Source organism: Eleginops maclovinus, chromosome 8, assembly GCF_036324505.1.
Source record: "Eleginops maclovinus isolate JMC-PN-2008 ecotype Puerto Natales chromosome 8, JC_Emac_rtc_rv5, whole genome shotgun sequence".
NCBI classification, from domain to species: Eukaryota; Metazoa; Chordata; class Actinopteri; order Perciformes; family Eleginopidae; genus Eleginops; species Eleginops maclovinus.
The window spans coordinates 18,400,693-18,424,859 of NC_086356.1; the positions used below are offsets into that span (position 1 = coordinate 18,400,693).

The 24,167-nt window shown below is 42.9% G+C and overlaps 2 protein-coding genes across 3 annotated transcripts in view; both read right to left on the reverse strand.

Moving 5' to 3' along the window:
* Positions 1–1,136: 1,136 nt before the first annotated feature.
* LOC134868763 (uncharacterized) lies at positions 1,137–2,681 on the reverse strand. The gene is made up of 3 exons (XM_063890065.1): positions 2,302–2,681; positions 1,492–2,085; positions 1,137–1,367 (listed from the first exon to the last, which is right to left on the reverse strand). The coding sequence occupies exons 1-3, from the start codon at positions 2,647–2,649 to the stop codon at positions 1,137–1,139; spliced, it is 1,173 nt and encodes a 390-aa protein (XP_063746135.1). The 5' UTR covers positions 2,650–2,681.
* A 3,381-nt stretch (positions 2,682–6,062) lies between these two features.
* erbin (erbb2 interacting protein) overlaps positions 6,063–24,167 on the reverse strand; it is a 44,817-nt gene continuing 26,712 nt past the window's right edge. Inside the window, exons 8-27 of one of the 2 annotated variants that reach the window (XM_063889156.1) lie at positions 23,334–23,397; positions 22,661–22,735; positions 21,923–22,067; positions 21,289–21,361; positions 19,674–19,803; positions 19,407–19,522; positions 18,395–18,464; positions 16,506–16,605; positions 15,080–15,201; positions 14,591–14,764; positions 14,304–14,477; positions 14,111–14,228; positions 13,849–14,023; positions 11,843–13,340; positions 11,150–11,293; positions 9,784–9,837; positions 9,528–9,695; positions 9,109–9,201; positions 8,934–9,008; positions 6,063–8,838 (exon numbers count right to left, since the gene is read on the reverse strand). In XM_063889156.1, the coding sequence (XP_063745226.1) occupies positions 8,731–8,838; positions 8,934–9,008; positions 9,109–9,201; positions 9,528–9,695; positions 9,784–9,837; positions 11,150–11,293; positions 11,843–13,340; positions 13,849–14,023; positions 14,111–14,228; positions 14,304–14,477; positions 14,591–14,764; positions 15,080–15,201; positions 16,506–16,605; positions 18,395–18,464; positions 19,407–19,522; positions 19,674–19,803; positions 21,289–21,361; positions 21,923–22,067; positions 22,661–22,735; positions 23,334–23,397 (3,676 nt within the window). In that variant the 3' untranslated portion in view covers positions 6,063–8,730. The remainder of the gene's footprint in view (positions 8,839–8,933; positions 9,009–9,108; positions 9,202–9,527; positions 9,696–9,783; positions 9,838–11,149; positions 11,294–11,842; positions 13,341–13,848; positions 14,024–14,110; positions 14,229–14,303; positions 14,478–14,590; positions 14,765–15,079; positions 15,202–16,505; positions 16,606–18,394; positions 18,465–19,406; positions 19,523–19,673; positions 19,804–21,288; positions 21,362–21,922; positions 22,068–22,660; positions 22,736–23,333; positions 23,398–24,167) is intronic. The other variant, XM_063889157.1, reaches the window with a different exon arrangement.

The window sequence follows — 24,167 nt, forward strand, 5'->3', positions numbered from 1 at the left end:
AGGGAGAAAGAGTGATAATCCGTTGAGTCCGGATTTTATCCCCTCAATTTTCGATTACCTTCCATCTCCAGAGAAGAGGAGACATAAAACGAGACTGGAGGTTTTTAACAGAAGGCAGAAGGCTAAACTGCACAAAGTAGAGCAGGCAAAGATATCTGCAGAAGCCATCCGTCAAAGGTGGGTAGATCAAACTCCTGTCTGATTACATGTTGGGTCTACTTGTGATCGGTGTGTTATTCAGATTATTTTATTTCAAATAGTTAACTGCCGTGATATGGTTATAAACAATAACGTCACACCAGTCATTTAATGAAGGCTAATATCATATGATTTCCATTAAACATGTCAAACTGTAAACATGTAAACATGTCAAACTGCCATCAGTATTGTATGCATGAAAGCTTATTTTGCTGCTTCTGTGTTTTCATCAGGACATCAACTGATGCAGCCCCAGAAGACCATATCACAGAGCCTTTGAAGGAGCCCCCCATCACAGATCCGTTGGAAGACTCAGCCGATGATCCTGTCCAGCCTGAACCAGTAACACCACCATGCACCTCTGAAACCTGCTGTACCCGCATCCAGAGTCTTGAGCAAGAATGCCAAGCTCTAAGGGCTGAAAATGTGTTGTTAAGGGAAAAGATTAATAGGAAGACCCTGACAGAGATTAGTTTAAATAACAATGATAAAAAGGTGAATGTCCTCACTGGGCTGGCAACCTATGCATGTCTCATGACCATTTTTCAATATCTGGCTCCATTTCTCAAAGTTAAATCATCAATAACATGTTTTCAACAATACATGTTGACTTTGATGAAGCTTCGAATGAACTTAACATTTGACTTTTTGGGTTTTTATTTTGGCATCGACCCAACTACTGTCTCCAGGCACTTCAAAAACTGTGTTAATTTGATGTATTGTAGACTGGTGCCAAGCCTAGTGGTGTGGCCTGAAAGAGAATCTTTAAGAACATCTCTTCCATATGTATTTAGAAATGGTGACTACGAGAAGACTGTTTGTATCATTGATTGCTTTGAAATATTTCTAGAGAAACCAAGTAGATTGCGACCCAGTGCGCAGTGTTACTCAAGATACAAATCACATCACACCATGAAATATTTAATTGCCATTTGCCCTCAAGGTTCAATTTGTTTCATTTCTACTGGATGGGGAGGATACCTGGTAGCCTCACTGCTGAAAACATGGGACTTTGGGTCACATATCTGTCTTATGAGAGACACGGCTGGCTTTCTGAGGTCTGTTCTTGTTGCTGCTCTGAAGGTAGATCCTGTCACCCTACCACTCCTTTGATCAAACCAAATTCTGGACTTGGACTGTGCTTGGGTCTCCTCCTCTACAATATCACTCTGAAAACATGGCAATCCAAACAGTTTCTCATTTACATTGCAAGATAGCGCACACACAGTACACGTGCACATAACATGGTAGATCTTAGATTTCAGTCATTAGTAAACAGAATATGTTATGTACCTGTTCTTCAGTGACAGTCAAGTCCTCAAATATTCCTTCTGCACGCTCTTGTAATTCAGCCAGGTTCAGGTCTCTTGCCTTCTTGTCATACAGACTGGTAAGGGGTTCAGGTAAATCTAGCTTGACAGCCTTGGGTACATAGGATGTGGCGTACCCGCGAACAACTGACAGGACTGCAGGTCTGCAGGACTTCCCATCTTGAGTCCGGCACTGTGAGAGATTTTGGTAGAACTGTGTTTGCTCAGCAGCAGTCAGGGGTGGGAAAGATGGGGGCGCAGAGGTACCCTTGGTGGAATTCCCCTTTTTATTTTGTTGAGTATGGTTGAATATGATGTCCTTGCCCTGCAGGTACTCCACATTCTTCGCAGCATCCTCACTGGGAGAGGCCCACTTGCATTTTTTGGATGTGCAGCTGATCTCCTCGTGCCTTGCGTTGTTTTTTCCCCACAGACTGAAGAGAACAGCTGACACATGAGAGCAGCTCTCCCCGAGTCCCGCTGTGCAGTTGCAGTGGGCTCCCAGCACAACACCGTCGTTCCTCACCACCACCCATGGCTTTAGTTGACTTTCATTAAGCCTTTGGGAGTGATTAACCTATATGAAATTCCAAAACAGATAAATAAAGGTAAAAAACGCCAGCCACTTTGGTTGAGTACGATCAAAAATACAAACTAGCAAGTTACAGATGCACTGCAGTAGCTATCCAAGCTAAAAAACATGCTAACGTGACACTTCCGTAGCTAGCCAAGCTAATAAACAAACAATGCTAACGTGACACTGCCTATCAAACTGGAATAATTTAATACTTACCCTTGCAGTGATGATGCCGAAGTTTTTGGATGTAAGACTCCACAGTTGAATGTTGTTTACGAAGCCGGACTGACACCATTTGTAAGCCTCCAAGCTTTTGTACGCTCTGAGGGAGTCTCCTGAGTACACTGATGGAAAGCTTACAAGATAGCTGTGGATGTCTGCGTAGCGCAAGTCGGGTACATCGTCTTCAGAGCAGGAGGTTATGCTCTTGAAAAGCACACCGGGTGAATTATATGGGTCGCTTATATTTAATCTCTCTAATTTTGTACTATAAAGCCGAATTTCACTTGAATTAAAATGAGAAGTATACTCGCTCGGTAAGAAAACACTGGCACCGGTGGTCATGTTGACTGCCAAAATGGTGGCTCCCAACCAAAAGTCACGTGACCGCAGGAGCTCTTTTCTTCTCTGTTCATGAGGGTTTGTTGTATTTTTTTTTTTTTTTTTCGTGCCGTGAGGTTGGGGGGGCCGGCAGGGTGGCCATACTCTGACCAATGGTGGCCGTGGCCCCCCCTGGCCACCACGTGGCCACGCCCCTGGACTGTGACCATTCTTTGCAGAGAGTGGGCCATGCAAGGCAGGTGTTCAAATGGAAGTAGCCTCGCGGCAGCTACCATGTTACGAGCCCTGTCAGTGCAGTGTGGTCAACCTTTCCTTGATTTCCCATTCGTTTGCAACATCCAGAAAATGGTTAGCACATGCCTCGGCATAATGTCGCTCCTCGGTTTTACTCACAGTAAGTGCAAACGACTGCAGAGTCCAGTCTTGATCAATGAAATGCGCCGTGACGCCCAAATAATTATCGTTGTTGACAGACGACCAGTGGTCACCTGTGACAGCGATGTGCTTTGCTTGCTCAAGAATGTTCGTCCGCTGAGCCCTCTGATCCTCATAGCTACAACGTGTGTATTCTAGATACGATGGTTCCTCTCGAGGGTAAATTATAAGAGGTATCTCCCGATGCAACACGAATTACTTCTCTCAGTCCATCATCCTCTGTGCTAACTGGGCGGCAGTTTTTAACTATCCAAGTAACCAAGGAATTGGTTAACTTTTCACTTACAAGTTTCGTTATTCGCCCACGTGTGCCACACTCCTGTAGTGTAGACTGGCGCGGTCCCGTGGAGGTAACTTCAGTAGGGTGCTTTGCTTTGAAGTGATAGCTAAAGACGTGTTACTTCTGTGGTAACTAAATTCGGCTTTGCAAACTGTGCAAATTGCTTTTGCTTTGTCCAACGAGCCGTCGGGCAACTTTTTAAAATGAAACGTTCCCCCTTATAGTCCTTCCTTAGCCATCTTTCAGCCAAAGACTCTCCTCTAGTTAGGATCAATGTTTGCCGGTTTGCCCGCGCACGTGACCAAAGGTTATGGGTCAGCCGCCACCGGAAGTAAACAAAACCACGTTAATTGCGTTAAAAAACATAATGCATTAAATGTTTAAAATTAATCGCCAAAATTATACACATATACATATATACAGTGGGGCAAAAAAGTATTTAGTCAGCCACCAATTGTGCAAGTTCTCCCAGTAGGGGCGGTGGTGGCAAAGTCCATAGGGGCTTGGCCTGGGAACTGGAAGGTCACCAGTTCAAGCCCCCGAAAGACCAAGTGCCACCGTGGTGTCCCTGAGCAAGACACTGGTTACCTACACTGCTCCCCGGGCGCCGTACATAATGGCAGCCCACTGCTCCTAACACTAGGATGGGTCAAATGCAGAGACCGCATTTCGTTGTCCTAGTACTTGTACTCTGTGCAATGACAATAAAGTTGAATCTTCATCTTCATCTTCATTTAAAAAGATGAGAGAGGCCTGTACTTTTTATCATAGGTAAACCTCAACTATGAGAGACAGAATGAGAAAAAAAAATCCAGGAAATCACATTGTAGGATTTTTAATGAATTAATTGGTAAATTCCTCAGTAAAATAAGTATTTGGTCACCTACAAACAAGCAAGATTTCTGACTCTCACAGACCTGTAACTTCTTCTTTAAGAGGCTCCTCTGTCCTCCACTCGTTACCTGTATTAATGGCACCTTTTTGAACTCGTTATCAGTATAAAAGACACCTGTCCACAACCTCAAACAGTCATACTCCAAACTCCACTATGGCCAAGACCAAAGAGCTGTCAAAGGAGACCAGAGACTAAATTGTAGACCTGCACCAGGCTGGGAAAACTGAATCTGCAATAGGTAAGCAGCTTGGTGTGAAGAAATCAACTGTGGGAGCAATTATTAGAAATTGGAAGACATACCAGACCACTGCTAATCTCCCTTGATCTGGAGCTCCACACAAGATCTCACCCCGTGGGGTCAAAATGATCACAAGAACGGTGAGCAAAAATCCAGAACCACACGGGGGGACCTAGTGAATGACCTGCAGAGATCTGGGACCAAAGTAACAGAGGCTACCATCAGTAACACACTACGCCGCCAGGGACTTAAATCCTGCAGTTCCAGACGTGTCCCCCTGCTTAAGCCAGTACATGTCCAGGCCCGTCTGAAGTTTGCTAGAGGGCATTTGGATGATCCAGAAGAGGATTGGGAGAATGTCATATGGTCAGATGAAACCAAAATAGAACTTTTTGGTAAAAACTCAACTCGTCGTGTTTGGAGGAGAAAGAATGCAGAGTTGCATCCAAAGAACACCATACCTACTGTGAAGCATGGGGGTGGAAACATCATGCTTTGGGGCTGCTTTTCTGCAAAGGGACCAGGACGACTGATCCGTGTAAAGGAAAGAATGAATGGGGCCATGTATTGTGAGATTTTGAGTGAAAACCTCCTTCCATCAGCAAGGGCACTGAAGATGAAGCGTGGCTGGGTCTTTCAGCATGACAATGATCCCAAACACACCGCCAGGGCAACGTAGGAGTTGCTTCGTAAGAAGCATTTCAAGGTCCTGGAGTGGCCTAGCCAGTCTCCAGATCTCAACCCCATAGAAAATCTTTGGAGGGAGTTGAAAGTCCGTGTTGCCCAGCAACAGCCCCAAAACATCAGTGCTTTAGAGGAGATCTGCATGGAGGAATGGGCCAAAAATACCAGCAACAGTGTGTGAAAACCTTGTGAAGACTTACAGAAAACGTTTGACCTCTGTCATTGCCAACAAAGGGTATATAACAAAGTATTGAGATGAACTTTTGTTATTGACCAAATACTTATTTTCCACAATAATTTGAAAATAAATTCTTTAAAAATCAGACAATGTGATTTTCTGGATTTTTTTTTCTTCTCATTCTGTCTCTCATAGTTGAGGTATACCTATGATAAACCTTACAGGCCTCTCTCATCTTTTTAAATGGGAGAACTTGCACAATTGGTGGCTGACTAAATACTTTTTTGCCCCACTGTATATATACATATTCCTTTAACCTAAAGACATACCTATAAATAGTAAAACCAGAGAAACTGATTATACGGCAGTAGTCTCTTAAGTCTTTCCAGAGCTGTATATTTCCTGCCTCACATCACAACCGACAACATCAGCCCGCTGAGTGTTTAGCAGGGGTTCATCACTGCTAAACTGACAAAACACAACCACTGTTTTAAAGACACCGGCAGGAAGAGATTGTACCACCCTACACACACAATTCACATCTGGACATGTTTTTTTACTTAATGATTTTAATTGGTAATGGAATTAAACTCATTATATTGGGATGGTTGGTGCATATATCTCTATAGTGCAGGATGCCTGAATACAGTCCTGGTGTAGTGTGGTGTTCCTGTACTGCACAGGAGGAAATGAAGACAGAAGAATCTTTGCTAAAGAGCATTAGTTTATTTTCCACAGGTTACTTCAGAAACAGGTAATTATGTACAAAATCTGGAATGTTGGATAAATGCATATCAATCATCATCTCACTGTTTCCAGAGAAACCTTAGAAATACTAGCTATACATTAAAACCAGTGCCTCTGCATTGCAATTTATTGCTGGTTTTACAATCGCAAGTCACTAATGCCGTCATTTATTCTTTTCTCCACTTTTTAAGATATTTACAATTTGATTAGTAAGGTCTAAAAACCACAGAAGGCTGCTAAATAAATAAGAACAATACGGGAGCATAAGAAACGAGCGACATGGATGAAGAAAATGTTTTTATCTCCCTAGATTGTCTACCATGTCTCTATGTTTTTTTTTTTGTGCCAGGAATATAAAGTGACCGTTACCGCAGAAATCCCCTTCTACTCTCAGAAAGTCACCAGAAATCACCAAGAAATTAATACAAATAATAAAAACAATTCATCTGTGTAAAATACTACGCTCTGTGACACATTTGGGAAATCATTTCATTTTTCTGTGAATAAAATGTACAAATTCTAGATTCAGTTTAAAAATTAAGGGTACAGCTTCACTTAGTACTACCTTTAAACACTTTAACTATTTCATTATAAAAAGGGGTATTTCATTTTGTTAACTACCACAGTGTTCAAATTTGGTTCAACAGTGTCACAAGCATAAAATATAAATCTATTTAACTACACATGGGATCAGTAGATGACAATCTACTGTAAACAAGTTGAGGGAAAGCCATGTGCATTAGGATCAAATATTATTAAATATTGTACAAATAATTCAGTGGTCACAAACGTATTGTTTGAATTTAAGGGGCCATTATTTAGTGACTTATCATTCCCATTTTTTGTGGAAACACGTCTCAGTCGAGAGTTATTTACCAGTGAAAGAATATTAGTATGCACAGAGAATATGAAGTGACATAATGCTGCTTTTAAAAACACATTTCCTACATTTGACAAACATCAGGAATGTTCTGAGATGCAGCTTTGACTCTTATTAGATTTAGAAGTGGATTAATTTTGCAAAATGAACATCAGGAGCTAAGGTAATCTAAGCGACAGACAGTCAAGTGACACAATCATTCACTTTGACACAATGCAGAGAAATCCTTTTAAGCACTGTTAAATATTTCCTGTGCCATGTCATTAGAAAAAAAACATGTTCTCACATTATAAAAATTATGTAAAATCATTGGTGATTACTAAAAGATTGTGTTTAAAAAATGCTATCTGATGATGTTTTTGAAAATAAAGGCTTTTAGTATTGCTTTGAAGCCATTATGCTGCAAATGTTGTGATTATGTGAGTATTGCTCGGGTTCTGGGGTCCTCCCCTGTTCAAACAGTTCCAGGTCTATGGCACTTGACAACTTGTTTCTCCCAGCTCTACTCTCTGTACAGCAACGAAAACATAAGGTTGAGAAACGGTTCCGAAGCGATGAGTAAGAAGCATGATAAAACATAATTTCAGACACAAAAGGCAAACTGTGGTCTTCTCCCGTGTGAAAACTGACAGATGTTGAAACCCCTGCAAATTAAAACGCTCATCTCCCCAAATGGCTGCCTGAAAGATGAAGCCCTTAAAATCAAAACACACGAGTGAAAAGTTGACCTGTTCTTATTCAAAGATCGTTCTCATATCCTGCCATCGCCTTCTGTCCGCACACTTGCTTTGGTTAACTAGCACAACCGCCACGTCTCGCTACGCTCAAAGGAAGAGTTCGGACATTTTGGGAAACACTCATAGCTCTCGCTTCAAACTTCTCTCCGAATTTCCCAAAATGTTGGACTTCAGCTTTAAACAAAAGCTTCTGACTATATGAACAGATTAAGGCTGAGCAAACAACTGTCCTCTCCTATTTCCCCAATGTTTGAATTTCATTTTCCAGTCCTCTTAAATGATCTAATACATTTCTTCAACATCCAAGAAGCTGTGAAGCATTCATATTGCCCAGGACTGTTTTCCACACAGCGCAGGTAGTGGTGTGTTCGGATGATATGCAGAGCCGTGTGGATATTCCTGTGGAAGTGTCAGCATGTTCACAGGTTTATGGAAGCCGGGGTGGATCATTTCCTCTTCTCCTGGATCTTGCGAAGGGGAGAAATGATATTTCTCAGAAAACCAAATCAAATCACTTCCTCGATCTACATTCGTCTCCACAAGAAAAGCACGTAACATCGTCCTCCATTAAAGATCGCAGGGCAGACCAGATTTCAACATGTTAAACAAAAGTAAAAAGAAAAAAAGGCAAATTGATGACAGAAGGGAGGGAGTGGTCATTTCATGTCAATCTGCAGAAATAAAACCTCATTCATGATCCAGGACTTCTGAGTTGTGGACCAAAAGAAGAGAAAGATGATCTGTACAGAGACCACAGTAATTATTTGCATCAGGTCACATCTTCAGCTTCTTTTGTATAAAAATATATATACCACAGTGATGGCCTTTTGAGGACTCGTACTCGTTTCACTTCGATCCACTACATTCAGTGGTTCTCCCCGTTAAATCAAGGCTCTACTATAAATAGTCCCAACAGTTCAGTGTCCTCTGCGTACAAAAATATGAGTCAACATTAATGTCTCTGTTGGTCTCTCTTCTCGTGTCCCTCAGCTTCAGAGGTCAGCTTCAGTCTATGCCTGCGCCTCTCTGACGATAATCATATCCACAGTGTTAGGAAAAGTCTTCAGGAGGGCCACTGCGTTCCCGTGATCGATATTCACAAAGCTGTAGCCGTTCACCTGCAGGAGACAGCGTTTGGTTACCACGGAGACACATCTTGATGAAGCTTTAACTCATGACATGTTTGTGATGCTTTTTTCAGGCGGCAAATTACCTGGAGGATTTTATCTCCAGGCTGAAGAATCTTAGATGCCGGCCCCTCAGGTTGAACCCTCGTCACAAATATACCCTTGAATCAGACCACAAAGGATATATGTTAATTACGTGTAAATAACCAAAGATGATTGAATAAATGTTTTAAGTAAAGTATTATACACATTTTGGCTTACATTGTCATCTGGGCGAAACGGATTTCCCCGACCTCCCACTCCTCCTGATATACTGAAACCAAGCTCTGGATTTTTCTCCACTTTCACACGAAACTGAAACCAACCCACATACTCTCATTAGACATTTATCAAGAGTCACTTACGGTTAATTACACAATTGACTGACAGTGTGCTTGGAAAACCACACAGGATTCATTTCTTTAACTGACTGGGGAATGAACACGAGTATTTAATTCTTACTTTCTAAAAAAACTAAACTTAAAAATAATAGTTCAGCGCTATTATCATCCAATGCTCTGCGAGAAAGTAAACAAACATCTGCCTCAAGATGTGGAACTCTTCTTTCAACCAATAAAGAATATCCTCCAAATCTAAAACACAGTCCAGTGTTTCTCTGAGTAGTTTCAGCCGTGCCTCACCTCTTGCTGCAGTGTGTCCTGTGGTATACGAGGCGGCGCCTGGGGCGGATGGGAGACTTTGAGCATCAGGTAATCAATGAGCTGCTCTCTGGAAGGATGGCGAGCCATCGAGCCCTGGCCCAGCTGAGGACGAACAGAAGGGCCCATCTGACCATTCATCAAAGGCACCTAGGAAACAAAACCACATGAGGTTGTGATGGGAGGTTTGAAATGATGTCTTGCTCTGCGGCTGGAGGTCTGTGTGTGTTAAACCTACTTTTCTGTGAGGGTCCATGGTGTAGCTCTGCTGTCCTTGAGGAAACACATCATCCTGAAAGGGCAGACAGTCATGATTATTAACAGTGTGCCTAAACCTCACTGCACTGAAACTCATTTACAACGAGGGATAATAGGCAGGACGGGTGGTTAGATACTGACACGCACACTTCTCATGTCTGGTAATGACATTAGGTGGTGAAGGAAGGAGGTGAGAGGGACACAGCTCATTAAAATCAGGAACAATTACATTAAACTGTGCTTGGTTTCTATTCAGTCTGAGCAACGAGTCATTCTAAATATTGGCTTACGGGAGAACAGGAGCATCTTACATGTGAAGTAGGGAAGGGGTTACACAATGCTCTTATCTTTAGATTGTGTCAGAGCCTCTTCTTCTCCTCTACAGATTCTAACACCCACTTTCTAATCACTCAAACACACACCTCTACCCACTTACCTTTTGCAAACACAGATTTCATCCCCACACACTACGTGAGAGGGTATGAAGTGAGTCTGAGGGGACAGGGAGTTGAAGTAAAGATGAGGAGTGAGCAGAGCAGGGATATAAAGTGCAGTTAGAAGGAGAAGAAAATCACTGTTGTATGAAGCAAAACGCACGCCATGATGAGTATGATGTTAGAGCAGCTGGCTGGTTTAAAAGGGGTGGGGGTGGTTTGTACCATAAATAAAATAACACATCTCTTTATCAACTTCAATTAAGGAAGAGCCTGTTTATAAATAAAATGGCTTAAAAATGCTAATTATCCTCCAAGAAGCCTGTTGTTTCACTGCTTCAGTATTGTTGCCAGGTAGATTTAGAAAAAAACTGCAGTAAATGTGTCACTAGAATTTACTCCAATGCTAACTCTCTTTGCATAAAAAAAGACAGAAATTGTTCCTAGATGACTTTAAGGTGATGTGGTCGATATGATGAATCTTTTCCTTCACATTCAGAGATGTTAAAAATCTCCGTAGCAACCTTCATGATTTCAGCAGATTTCTCTTTCTCTGATTCTAGCATGAAGTATTGTAAAGCCAGTCAATTGGATGATGGTACAATATATAGAAGACCCGTTTTAAATCAGTCCAACTGCACTGCACTGTAGGAGCTACACAACAAACCAGCCACTTTCCACTCAGAGGAGAAAGTCAGGTACTACGAAGGGTCTGTGGTCGTGATAATCAGATGTTAGGAGGGACATTTTACTTTCCCTTGCGTATAAAAAAGACAAGTGAAAGGTTCAGTGATCACTTCTCAACACCGAAGAGAGAAGGAAACAGACATTACTGTTCTTCTAAAGGATGTGAAAGCAGGAAGCCCCGGCTGGTTACGAGCAGCAGGAAGGAGCTAACTTCACAGTACTCACGCATAGGCCCAGCGCTCCATAGGGCCCTCCGTCCCTGGCACTAAACACCAGAGACCCCTGGCTGGCATGCATATCCCTACAGCTGCCGTAGTGAGACCAGCTCAGCGGAGCGTTATTGGAATTATAGGAGCGAGACAGCGCGCTCTGAACAGAGGGACGTATACGGGACAACCGGCAACACGGACATGTCAGCCGAGGCCATGCATCCACCACACGAGTGATGACATAAAAGACAAAAAGGTTTACAGTATAAACACACACATGCAGTGAATCAGAAACATTGTGCACAGCTGGGTTAGTAGGCTTTTGTATCTCCATGTTAGAGGGTCAGTCCATCTAAATATCCACATATAGTTTCACTTCTGCTAGCCCAGGTTTGAGAGCCCAATAAAGAAATAGCTTGTGATTCTCTGTTATATCTTGGATTTGGTGAAGTTGGTTTAATACCTGCTCTACTGCCAACAAAGCCCTCATCAAATCTTTTTTTCCCCAATGTCTCTTTTGCTTTTTCTTTCAGATGCCTTAATTTCCCCCCAAACAAACTACCTGGTTTTGGTTAATATTTGGTTTCAAAACCAAATATATGAGGCGGTATGCTTGTTTGGCCGCTCCCTCAGTGTGATCTGCAGTCTGTCTGTCAACCTGGAAATGTGTTCACTGACATTTCATCGTACCACAGCAGTGCTTTTTTACCTTTTCCATTTTCTTGTACTCGATGTGCCGCATCACCTGATCTCTCCAGTCTGTTGGCACCCTTCCCGCCCCAACCGGTCCGGGCCCCTCCAGCAGTGAGTGCTCAGACTTCACCCTGGCGTTGGGCCTCTTGCTGGGGCTGCTCTGCTGGTAGTTGAAGTCGCTGACGGACATGGTCCTCTCTGGAAGCTCGTGAGGCTGCGGCCGGGCGCACGGAGGCCTGGAAGTACCGGGGACGTCGATGCTGTAAGTGCGCGCTGATAGGGGCCTCTGCATGGCTTGGCTCATGGCCAGCGGCCCCCTGGCGAGGGTGTGGATGTCCCGGTATGTCATGTATTCCCCGTCAGGCACCTGCATGCGTCTGGGGTCGCCCATGGAGACGGTGGAGGCGGTGCTGCTTTGCCTCTGCAGAGTACTGCTCCGGCCCTGGCCTCCAGTAGAATAAGCCCACATGTCCCCGGAGGCTTTGGGAGCCATGGGAGGCCCCCTCTGCTGGGGCTGATGAGGGTAGGGAGGGGCTTGGTTACGGTTGGAGTAGTTGGTGTTGGCTAGTGAGTGTGGTGGAGGGGGGAGGTAGCCTTGCTGCTCAGGAGGCATGGGCGTCCTCGGGGCCCACAGACCCTCTTTAGGCATGGCACTGCTGGAGTACTGGATGTTGTACTGAGGGGGGGGGAGGCCCATGGCCATGCTGGAAGAGATTGGGTATCTGCTGGTGCTTGCAGGGGGCTTGGAGGAGGACAGCAGGTCTGAGGAGGAGGCGGAGGAGCCGGGGTAGATCTGCAGAGTCTGGTCGTTGAGTAACTGACTGGCCGACTTGCTCCTGACGATGCTCTGGCCCTGAGCTCCGGGCCCCGAGCCGGCCCCTGCCATCCTGGTCATTCCTGCTGTGTCATAGCTCTCATCGCCCCCGTCACAGGAGAACAGCTTCATGCCTCCTGATTCGATGTTGCTCACACTCTGACACTTCATCACCTGCGGGGGGTCACACCTCTTCTCTGGAGACAGTTCCTCGGTGCTGCGAGACAGAGACATGTCGCTGCTGGCGGTGGTTCCTGTCGAGGCGGAATGCACCGCAGGCGTCTCCACTCTCATGGCTTGGCTTCTGTTCCCCAGACTGTCGATGCAGTCCCTGCCCTGCTGGTTTCCGTTCAGGTAATGCTCCATGTTATCGTTGCTGTAGCCCTGCTTGCTGTCCTCCTGGGGGACTGAACCATTCTTGGTTTTGTCCACCTCGTCCAGCCGCACCATGTTGTCCGTTGGTAATTTGGACACGTTCATATTGATCTGGTCCCACTTGGTGTACGTCTCTCCCATGCCGTTGTTAATTCCCTTCTCGATGAAGGCCAGCCTGGCTTCCATGGACAGGTCGTAGTCCCCCATTTTCTCTGGAGGGGTTTGCTGGGTTTTCAGAAGGGCTTGAAGGGATGTTTCAGAGCCGTTTCCGTTATGGAGGAGAGGGGTGGTGTCTTTAGGCTGGTTCATATTCTCATCCTCATGCCTAAAACAAAAAAGGTGGTACATCAGGTTAGGTAATAACGCCAGGAGGAAGACCCTCCTTTATACTCTGCCATAAAGAGGCCTTTTCTCTTTTCTGAAGTGTGTTATAGGTTTGCATATTAATGGTCTGCAAAGGCTAGAATCCCTGTGTTCCCCCAGTGGGTGTTTCTCTACCACAGACTCCCCCACCCCCCCTGCATGAAACGCCTCCATTTGTTTACTTCCGTGATATAGAGACATCACCTACCCAACACTCTACATCATCTACATCTCGAAGCGGTTTACCAATCACAACAGAGCCGGCAAGCTAACCAATCAGAGCAGACTGTGCTCTGGTTTCAGACAGAGGGTGAAAAGGGGTGCTGCAGCACAGGCAGCATGAGAAAAATAAAGAGCTTTCTGAACATTAAAGCATGGAGACATGTCCCAGTAGAGACACTACATACTGATATGAACCTCAGAATGTGGATTATAGGGCCCCTTTAAAAGGTTTATAGAATGATACACACCTGCTTTTTGCCAGGAAGGGCATCTTTGCCTCTCTCTCGGGGGTGCACAGAGAGTTGTCCTGGCTGCTGTCTGTGGTCAGAGACACTGAGTCCGACATGCGTGACGGAGACGAACAGTTGCTGTTGTTCTGGTTGCTGTTAGCAACTATGTCATCCAGAAGAGAGTCTGCGTCATCTGTTGATCACAAATACTGCTTTAAGTATCCTGGATATATATTCACTGTGGCTCCCAATATATATTGCGAACAAACACAATGTTTACCTTTTTTGTCTTTACTTAGGGTCACCACTTTAGGCTGGTTGATTGAGATCTCAATAAGGGGGGGTCTCATCTCAGCCACCTTCATCTCCACCTCTTCATCAGACAGCTCCTCAGAATCCTGAAGTGCAAAAACAATCATTTAAAACTCTATAATGTGCTTGTTGAATTTGAAATTAGGAGGCTTAAACAGTACCTCCAGTGTGTCCTCATGGTTCATCATAGAGCCCCCTGCAGTTTTGAGAGGGACTCTCTGAGAGCTGTACGAGTCTGAAGTGTCTTTCCATTCTGTGGAAGAGGAGTTCTGGCCATATGTGATGGAGGGCTCGATGTCTGATACTGTGCCGTTGGGGTAGGCAGTTTCAGTCACCTAAGAAGAAAAACAAATGTATTAAAAATAATCCTTCCCCTGTGTATGGAATTATCATTCTTAAAGGGGAACTGAAATTTCCAAGCAATATATGACATTTGGCTGAAGCTGACCTTAACTCCCACGTCCTGCACTCCGATGTGGTTCCTCTCCACTGGTTTTGCATCCCTACCCGACTCATCACCTGACTCGTCCTCCTTCAGCCGGTGAGCCACAGACTGGGCTGTCTTCACCATGTTCTTCAGCTCGTCTGGGTAGGGAGTGGGGTAGCGCTTCAGGTTACCCTCCTGGGAGGAGACGCATGTCAAAAGAAGTGAAAATGTCAGTGGGAATTCCATAGAGAAAGAGTATCAGTATCATATGGACACATTTCTCACTGATACAAGACACTAATGTGGATTTTATTAAGCGGGTGCATTTATTCAAATGTATCTTTAGTTTGAGCCATTGAACTCGACAGTAACTTCTTGAAATGCCAGACTGGACATGATAACAGCATTATCAAAGTAATAGTTGTTGCCAAAATGACAACTGATGACAACAATGTCCTTATGCTTTATTTTTCCTTTAACAACGGTCATGACAAAGTGTTTGACACCTACCCGTGGGGGTGTTTCTCTCTCATCCTTGTCTTCGTCACACTCGAAGGCCACCTGAGCTCGGTGCTTGCGTTGTTCCTCCCAGAGAGCTGGATTGAAGCTTTCAGAGTCAGAGTTGGGAATGTCTAAAAAATAAAAGAAGAAAAGTGGAAGAGGAGGACAATGTGTTAGTTTTTAATGTAATGTTTAGTATGATACCCTCATTTATACAAGTCTGACTTTGACCACATGGTGGCACAAAGACTACGTGAGGCAAAACATAAAAAGAGCTGTGGAGAAACTCAAGTTAACCCTTTAAACTCAAAACATTCAATCATGAAGTATTGATACTTGGAATTGTTGTTGCATTAAACTGACAAAAAGATCAAAAGCACGACATTAAACATTATTGCAATAACGTAAATATGAAAAGATTTGTCAACAATTTAATGACAAGATTACTTTTCTTGTTTGTGTGACTGCTATGTGAAGGGAGAACACAGCACATGAATACTAAGAAAAATATATGTCAGGGCAGTGGCTATTGTGGTTATGATGATGCATGAACTCTGCAGCAGTATCTTTGCCGGTGATCCGCCAACCCACGTGTCTCTTTGTCTTATCGCAAATCAGTAATCAACAAATCTGACCACAAATCATCCTTTTTTTTAAGGATTGATATCATACTTTATGACTAGAACTGTCAGTTAAGCTTTCAGGTGGTGTAGAATACACTATAAAAGTCCAAAACAAGAACTCTCGTCTCTAAATGAGTGTGAATGCACCATGGATAATGTGAGTCACCTGGTGTGTGACCGCCATGTCGACAAGTTTTAAAACAATTACCGCAGTCAGGTGGACACTTATTCCCGCCTCTCAGGAAACACGAGGAAACAGATGAAAGCTATTTTGGAAAATTCCCAGTTGATTAGCGTGGAAAATGACATGAAGCAGATGGCTCGGAGATATCAAACGGAGAACAGGACCTGCATACACTCACTTGAATGGGGTATTTTCTGCTGGTGCACCACATCACTGACATTGTCGCAAAAATCCAGCAGCTGACTCACTAGCATTTTGTAGTTCAAGCGAGTAGATCTTAAACCACTAATTACTCCAAGGTTAAGACCAACGGGGTCAGGCTGTCCTGTGTCATCGGAAACCAAACCAAACTAACAGATGCTTGACAAGAAGGAGACGACTAATGTTTCTTCTGCAGCTTTAGTCTCGGGTAACAAGGTCCCTCATGAAATATGAAAACAAGAATCGTTGCCGGCCACTTATAAGATCGCTACAAGACAATGAGACTTATAAAACCACTTATGTTCTTGACTTAAATATCTAGCTTTGCTGCTAAGAACCGAACGGTGAAAAAAGGTCGGAAATATTTGCATTCGATTTTTCTGTTATGTTTTTTCACCATTGTTCTCGTTGAATGCACAGTACTCACAGTCCTCGGTCCTGGTTTGCTGGGGGAACATGTAGTTGGTCAGCACAGTTTTGTGTGTCTCTGGATCCTCCTCTTTCTGGAGCGGGATCAGGGGCTTTGACTGTGGGAGATAGAAAGTAGGTTTGAGTGTGCTATCGACGATGCGTTGTCAACACACACAGTCCTGGTGTCTCTGCGCCTTTTTGGCATTGGAAATGAATTTGGCTGTAACATTGGTACTTGATGAAACTCAAACTGGAGAGCACATGTGGGGAAACACATCACAAGTTGCACCAATTATGAAATGCATTTGGTTCACCACTTTCCCACAGGTCTTTGTGGCAGAGTTTCTCCCTTTCATCTCCTCCAAACCACCCACTGCCCTCGCTTTGATTGAGACAATACTTAAACACCTTTGAGGGCCACTTCCTGACAACCATCCCTTGATGAAGCTGTCTTAAGCCCCATCAATGTCTCCTTGATCCAATCACCATCGCTGCACCTGCCAAAGAGAATCCTTGCATCTCAAAACTGCTCTGTCGGCTAAAAATCTCTCCTTGACATTATTTCTAACAAAACTGCTCTCCTCAATTAGTTGGTACATCTTATTTATAAACATGCACCTTATCGTGTCAGTGTTCTACAAGTCAATAAAGGAAAATGACACTCTTGATCCACAAAGAAAACATGAAAAAACAACATTGAATGCGTGAACAGATTTGATTGACTCATTTCTACAGGAATGCTGTTTTTTAAATCCTCAGGGTAAAAGCTTAGTCACCCTTGGTCCCCAGAGTGTTGGTCATCTGACCTGGGAGTCCTTTCTTTATAATTTGCATTTAGAAAACAGAGTGTGAGCAATAAATCAGGAGATATTGGATCATTACAGATGTATTTGAATTGGCTGCATTTCATTATACAGGGAATTGAGGTACAGATAAGCTCAACACATGTTTATTAAGCTATTTATTTATCATTAAACTTCTGCCTTTTAAGTTTTAAATGTACAAGGGGTCACAATGTGATTGATTGTGGAGAGATGTGTGAACGATAAGACACCTATCACAATTCTTTCTGCTTTTAATAGACCAAAGACAGCTTTAAGACACGTTGTTTTATTGACAATTTGTTGAGTCAATTCAACAGACACTTAAAATGGTCTAGTCGGGATGAAACAAAGGCTGAATTATTTATTAATGGATTTCACGATGCGGTGAGTCAACATTATTTAGAAGTATGTAAAAGCTGGAACTCAAATGCACTGAATCAATACACTCCTGCAGCATCCTCTCCCACAGTTCTTTGCAAACATTTAAACGCCTCTGATAAGCTGGGAAACAAGTAGTTCAAGAATTCCTTTCCCACACGAAGCTACACCGCTATGACAAAAGTCACTTCCTGACACACAGGCTGAGCGGACTCGCACATTTCCACCTCTGATAGGCTTATCTTGTGTTCTGTGCAGGGCTACATTAGCCAAGGCAGACGTCCAAACATCAAGCAACACAACTCCTTCAAATCCCTCTACCTCTGCTTCACCTCCGGCTAGTTGCTGCTGCTTTTTCTCACTAACGGTTTCCCTGTCAGTCAAGTGTCAGTAATAAACCTGTTTGACAGCCATGCCTAGATGACCATACTGTGGTCTTTCAACAGGTACTCATGTAAGCGTAACATCTTCTGACATTTATTAGGATCCACCAGCACTTTAAAAACGTAGTATTTATAGTTTCACTGTCTAACCTGCACTGCCATGTAGCCCGATCAAATGTCCTGGAAGTGGTGTACTAAATTTGCAATGCGTTTCCCTTAGCCTTATTGGATTCATTTACAGCTGATTAATGTGGCGAGTGCCCTACCCCTGCTGTATCAGCTTTATCCTTGTGATTCATATTTCATTTATACAATATTACCTGGTTTTCAGACAGCCACATTGCAGTCATCTGGCTCAGTTTAGTGAAACTGTACGGGAGATTCTTCAACCTGCAGAGGAACAGAAAAAAACACAGGCAGTCAGTCGTGTTGCATCAACACCAATGAGTAAAAGTTACAAATGACTGCCAAATGAACAGTGTGAGGTCATCTTAATGTGTGATGGCCCACTGAACAGCAACTTTAAGCCTTTTTCCTCAAAAAATAAATGTCAAATATTTTGGAATGTGGCCAAAGTTATTTAGTGTATTTGGCACAGAACACCCCTGATTAAAAACCGTATTGAGGCCTTAGCTTCCAAAACATCCCATTTTCATTCTGGCCACAATTAAGATTATTTCATTATGGTGTAATTATCACATTATGTTTCAGAAAGTGGATGTGTAGCGTGAGATCAACTCCATTGCCTTCAATTTATGCAATTCATAATAAAGCATTTATGCAAGGCTGCAGGAAGCTTCTTCTATAAGGAACTGCTCATAAATATTTCGTCATGGATCGAGCTGCAGATCTTTCCTTGATAAATTGATTATCCTATCAAATGTCCCAAAATGATTCTTAAATCCTATAGAGTGGTGCAGGGATGACTTATTTTTGTACTGCTGACCCGGAAATAAGCTGCCCATTGGTTCCCTCGACAAAAAAGTAATGCAATTTCTCCGAAGGATTTTGGAATATTGTAAAAGTTAAGATCTGTGGAACATGATCCGGTTTGATAAATGCATGTTTTGTTCAGCCGGATAATCTCCACATGTCTATCCTACTTTTATCTTTTTAGAATCATACATCTAATCGTCAGAAGCAAAATGATAACGTATCTATAACTACAGACGAGTACAGCAGGGTTGCACGACTTCAACGCCACGCCAACTTAAGATCCTTTCAACTGACTATCATGCACTTGCATATTTTAACAAAGCTTTTCCTTTTAGCCACACTGAGTTTAACTAGAAGTCATGGCTGTTTCAAGACCGTCAGTCAGTCAGGACTCACTTGTTGTTACTGAGATTGATGACCTTGAGCTTCTGCATGTCACCCATTTCCTCAGGCAAGGACTCCAGCTTGTTGGAATGTAGGAACAGCACAGTTGCATTCTTCCAGCTGCCCATCTGCGAGGGGGAGAAACCGAGGAATCAGAGTCGTGAGCCAACAAGGCTGGCTGTTACAGATGAGCAGACTGGCCTCTCACACCTTTTAACACATCTCTATTCTCAACCAACTCACACGCATGTTGTTCTACACTGTAATGTGCATACTCACCTCGGGGGGAAGTAGGGTAAGGAAGTTGTGATCTGCAGCAAAGGTGCGGATGCTGACACACTGACCGATGGTAGAGGGCAACGCTTCGATCTCATTAAAGCTGCAGTCCAGCTCATCCAGAGAGTTCAGTCTGATGAAGAGGAGGGTAGTGAGATGTTAATCAGGTGATGTCATTGTTACAGTATACAGCACTTTATCACCTTACATGTTGGTTAAATAACACAGAGTTTGTAGAGTTCCTCTAAATAATTGGAAGACTTGACAGAGGCTTGAGATAAATGATTAAAACTGAACCATTAGAGGCAAAGTAATCCTGACCTTGGGTCCCAGTATATGGCAAAAATCCTGGATCCCACAGTTCCTATAATGCAACTCAATAACATGTTTTATGTTTAACAATGACATCTTTCAAACTCCACATCCCCAGTGTGTATTCACCACCCCCATGCCAAGAAAGCTTCCTATAGAGCCCCTGTAGACATTATAAGGCCACTTCACAGGCTCATTACTTTTTATGGCAAGTAAACTGAAATTCATGAGAAACACCCGCAGAATGTCCCTCTAATTCTAATATATCAAACTGTCAAAGTAGATGTCATGACTGGGTAGCATGAGATTGAACAATGTTTCTCTTCTCTATGTACTTAGAGTAGAGAGATTTATCTAACAGTGAAATAGACGTTTACATCAACCCTGATGCATCTTAAAATCTTCAAGGGACTGAACCCATGTTGACACAGAAGAGCTGAACAGCTGGGGCTTTCTGCTGAATGAAAAATGCAAATGCACTCTTGGGATTCAGATGAATGCAACAAAAAAAGAGTCTGACTCGCAGAAGGGCCACAGTGTTATATAACAATCTAACTCCAACACACAGGATTCAACCCCTCCCTAAGGAACAGGGACACAAACAGCCGAATGAATAAAAAAACAGCTATAACTGAAAAATTAATCAGCTTGCTTAAAATAAAATCATTGAATGGGATTAAACTAAACCATAGGCTTTGTAATATAATCTGTGTCAAATTACATGAGGAGAAACATTCTAACATATGGCTTTATGGACAATGCTTGTTGTTTGGTAACAATGGATGAAAAAGGGACTGCAGGAGATTGTCAGTCAATATAGATTTAGCTCTCTGGTGGATGGAGGAATGGACAGGAAAAATGGAGCCTAATCTTTGTGTTGGAACAAAAGGATTTGGATTATGTGGACCTGAGTCACTCTGCATCTGTTGCCTGCAGGGGTTACCTGTCTGCTGCACACAACAGCAGCCTGAGAACAGCTATGGCTGATTTAATCAGTAGTGTATTGGAGGGTCATCTAGTAAGATTACAAATCGACCTTTGCACAATGAATTACTCCGTTTCCATAAATCAATACGGCAGACTCAGAACCATGAGACTCAATTATTGTCAATCATACTTCATAATCATGCCCGTTATCAGGTCATTCCATATCGGCATCATTGGACCAAAACAAATGAAGCAGCAGAACACATTATGTCTAATGGGAATATCTGATTTATCCAGACAGCAGTTTGTGAGATCAGGGGATGGCAGATGAAAACAACCCATAATCTTCTGATATTAAAGCTATTGCTGTAACGCTCACCCTCCGACTGAGTCAGGCAGATACATCAGCTGGTTCTCATCCACCTTCAGTGCAGTGAGTTTCTTCAGGGAGCCTATAGCAGGAGGAAATGAGAGTCTTAGAGTTAGAGAGACGCATGCAACAGCTCAGACAGGTATTGATTATAGCTTGCTGTTGAAACCACAGAGAGGAAGGATCCATTACAGCGTGTAATTAGATTATTTCATACTGTCGTCTATACCATAATCAGTTGGTAGTAATCAACCCTGACTATGCACCTGGACTTCTGATTTAATTAACTTGGTATTCACATATGAATGATTAAGAGATGAAAGTAAGCAAATCATTTCAAATATCCGCTTTGTTTTCTTTTGACAAGAAGGGTTGGATCTACTCTTTCGCAATGTCCAATCATCTATGAAGGAGAAGTACGAATGAGAGTTAAAAAAAAGACTCCAGAGGCCACTGCGTGAGAGATATTTGTATTAAACTTTACAATTTGTGAACTGCATCCTCTTCTGTGATAAAGTCTTAATGCATGACTTTTAAAAGTAGAATGAGAAATACATTGGCAACAGCTAGCAGAGTTGAGGTGTTTCATAATGCGTTTTCTTCAAATAAGTGTGCGTGTGTGTGTGTGTGTTGTAATCTATACCGATGGAGCCTGGCAGCTGTGTGAGGGCATTGTTGGAGAGCAGAAGGTCCTGCAGGCTCTCACAGCCGCATATTTGCTCGTCCACCATCTCCAGGTTGTTCTTTGAGACATCCAGGTATACCAGCTGTTTGAGCATCCCTAGCATCTGGACACATAAAAGGAGACAAACAATTAATGCAAACAATTGTCGTCATTATTCAAGAGTTGTGCAAACAATTTGCCGTATTTCATTTTGGTTTATATTCCCTAAAGACGTCACTGCTCATAAAAGGCCAGACTGTGATTACAGATGATGTTTTTGAAATGCTGGCAGAATAAATAATGCTCTAATTATGACCCAGTTACCACCAAGCTGGTCCTTTGGATGAAAAATTAATCTCATGTAACACAATTTGACTATAAAAAAAACATCATTATAAATGAATTATGCTCCAGGGAAAATAATGACTTCACAGCTGCAGATGTTTGTTGTTGTTATTATTGGGACATCTGCAAATCCAAAAGTCTTCTGTAAGATTTTCTGATAGCGTTCACCCAGCAAGAGAATCTTTTTAGAACTGCGGCTTCTTCTCGGCTGGTTTTCTGAGGCCTCAAAGTCTGATGCAAACTGACTGGGGTTCATTTTGATGAAGATTTAGGCAGACACGTGGATTGAAAATCAAGAGAAATAATCTCAAGGAGACGTCTCGGGGCACAGCAGCGTCTGAAAGTGTGCATAGGAGTGACTGTAAATTATACCCCAGGTAGAAATGTCAGTCTGTTCCCGTCTATCCACAGCTCCTTGATTCCAGTCAGCTGCTCCAACACCTCAGGCTGCGGATATAAAGAGGAGAGGGGAGGTTAGGTGTTAGAGACGTGCGTATGACTGTTTAATGGTGTGTGTGTAAAAAAACACAAGTTTAGCTCATAAACAAGCTATAAATGAACAAGGCAATATGTATTAATGAATTGCTATCTGCAATTGGAAAAGAAGGAATGATGGCCTGTGTTCTAAAATGCAAGTCATGTTCAATATCAGGTACTTTGAGCCTGTACTGTCTCCATGCTTTAATGTTCAAAAAGCACTTTTTTTCCCCTCATACTGCCTGTGCTGCAGCACCTCTTCTCACCCTCTGTCTGAAACCAGAGAGCAGTCCTAAAAATGTCCAGCATCACATACAATGTGTTGGAGTGCTAGCCAATTGAAGTGAGTGTATTACATAAGGATGTCATTTTGTTATGGAAGGAAAGAACGGAGTGTAATGGAGGCGTTTTAGGTAACACTACAGGAAAGAGAAAACCCTGAAAAGCAGAATATGGCCTCATTGATAAATGAAGAAGGAAAGGGAATGGATTATGTAAGGAGGAGAGATGTCGGCAGCAGGAAGCTAGAAAGCCATGGGCATGGACAGGCAGACTGACAGATACTCACCACTTCAGTGAACTCATTACTCCCCAGGTCCAACCGCTCTAGCTGTGTGAGTTTCTGCATGCTCCTGTACACACACAGGGACAGACAGGGAGAAAGATCTTTAAAATCAGCCAGGATTACGAGCAATGGGGTCATGCGCTTCAACAAGGAAGCCAAAAGAAAAGGATTCATCTTTCATGCTATGTTTTGGATAGCATACATGCTCTGCTCATGCTCCTTTCACTGAATCCTTTTATGAGAGAATAAATATATTTTACAGCTCGGGCTTGACAGAAAATATGCTTTAAATAATGGACAATGTTACGTATGCTAGCCCTAAGCCTCGCTCCAGAGTTTTCTCTCCACATTCAGGTCACATTCTCTGCTACACTATAAACTGCTGATTACCAGTGACAGAAAACTGGGGGTTAAATACTGTTATAGAACCACTTGTTTTCACAATCCCGAGCAAAAATAGTAAATAAGAATCATTCTTCCATTCCTCAAATCTACTGGCAAGACGGCTTTGAGGGATTTTAACCCCCAATGGCACCTGCAAATGGTAGCTACCACACGGCATACACAAAATACTTTAAATTGAGTCACAGCCACAACAATACACAAGAAAGCCAGACATCAAGATCTGTGTTTTCACTTTCTCTGAGCGAGTCATAAAACCTGGTTGTTACACAAACCTAATTTAGGCAGGAACAATAAAGACTTGTGTAAATTCTGAAGTTCAACTAATAATTCTACCTACAAAACAAAAGCGAACGACCATGAAATGGAGATGTACCGAGTTGTGTTTGGGAACAGAAATGATGATCCCTTCACAGCGGGGATTAACTGTGTTCA

Bases quoted from the DNA above. Each gene is read 5' to 3' on its own strand.
- LOC134868763 (XM_063890065.1), bottom strand. From the start codon at position 2,649: ATGACCACCGGTGCCAGTGTTTTCTTACCGAGCGAGTATACTTCTCAT. The intron at 2,086-2,301 runs GTAAGTATTAAA...AATTTCATATAG, and splicing joins TCGGCATCATCACTGCAAGG to GTTAATCACTCCCAAAGGCT. The intron at 1,368-1,491 runs GTACATAACATA...CCATGTTTTCAG, and splicing joins TGACTGTCACTGAAGAACAG to AGTGATATTGTAGAGGAGGA.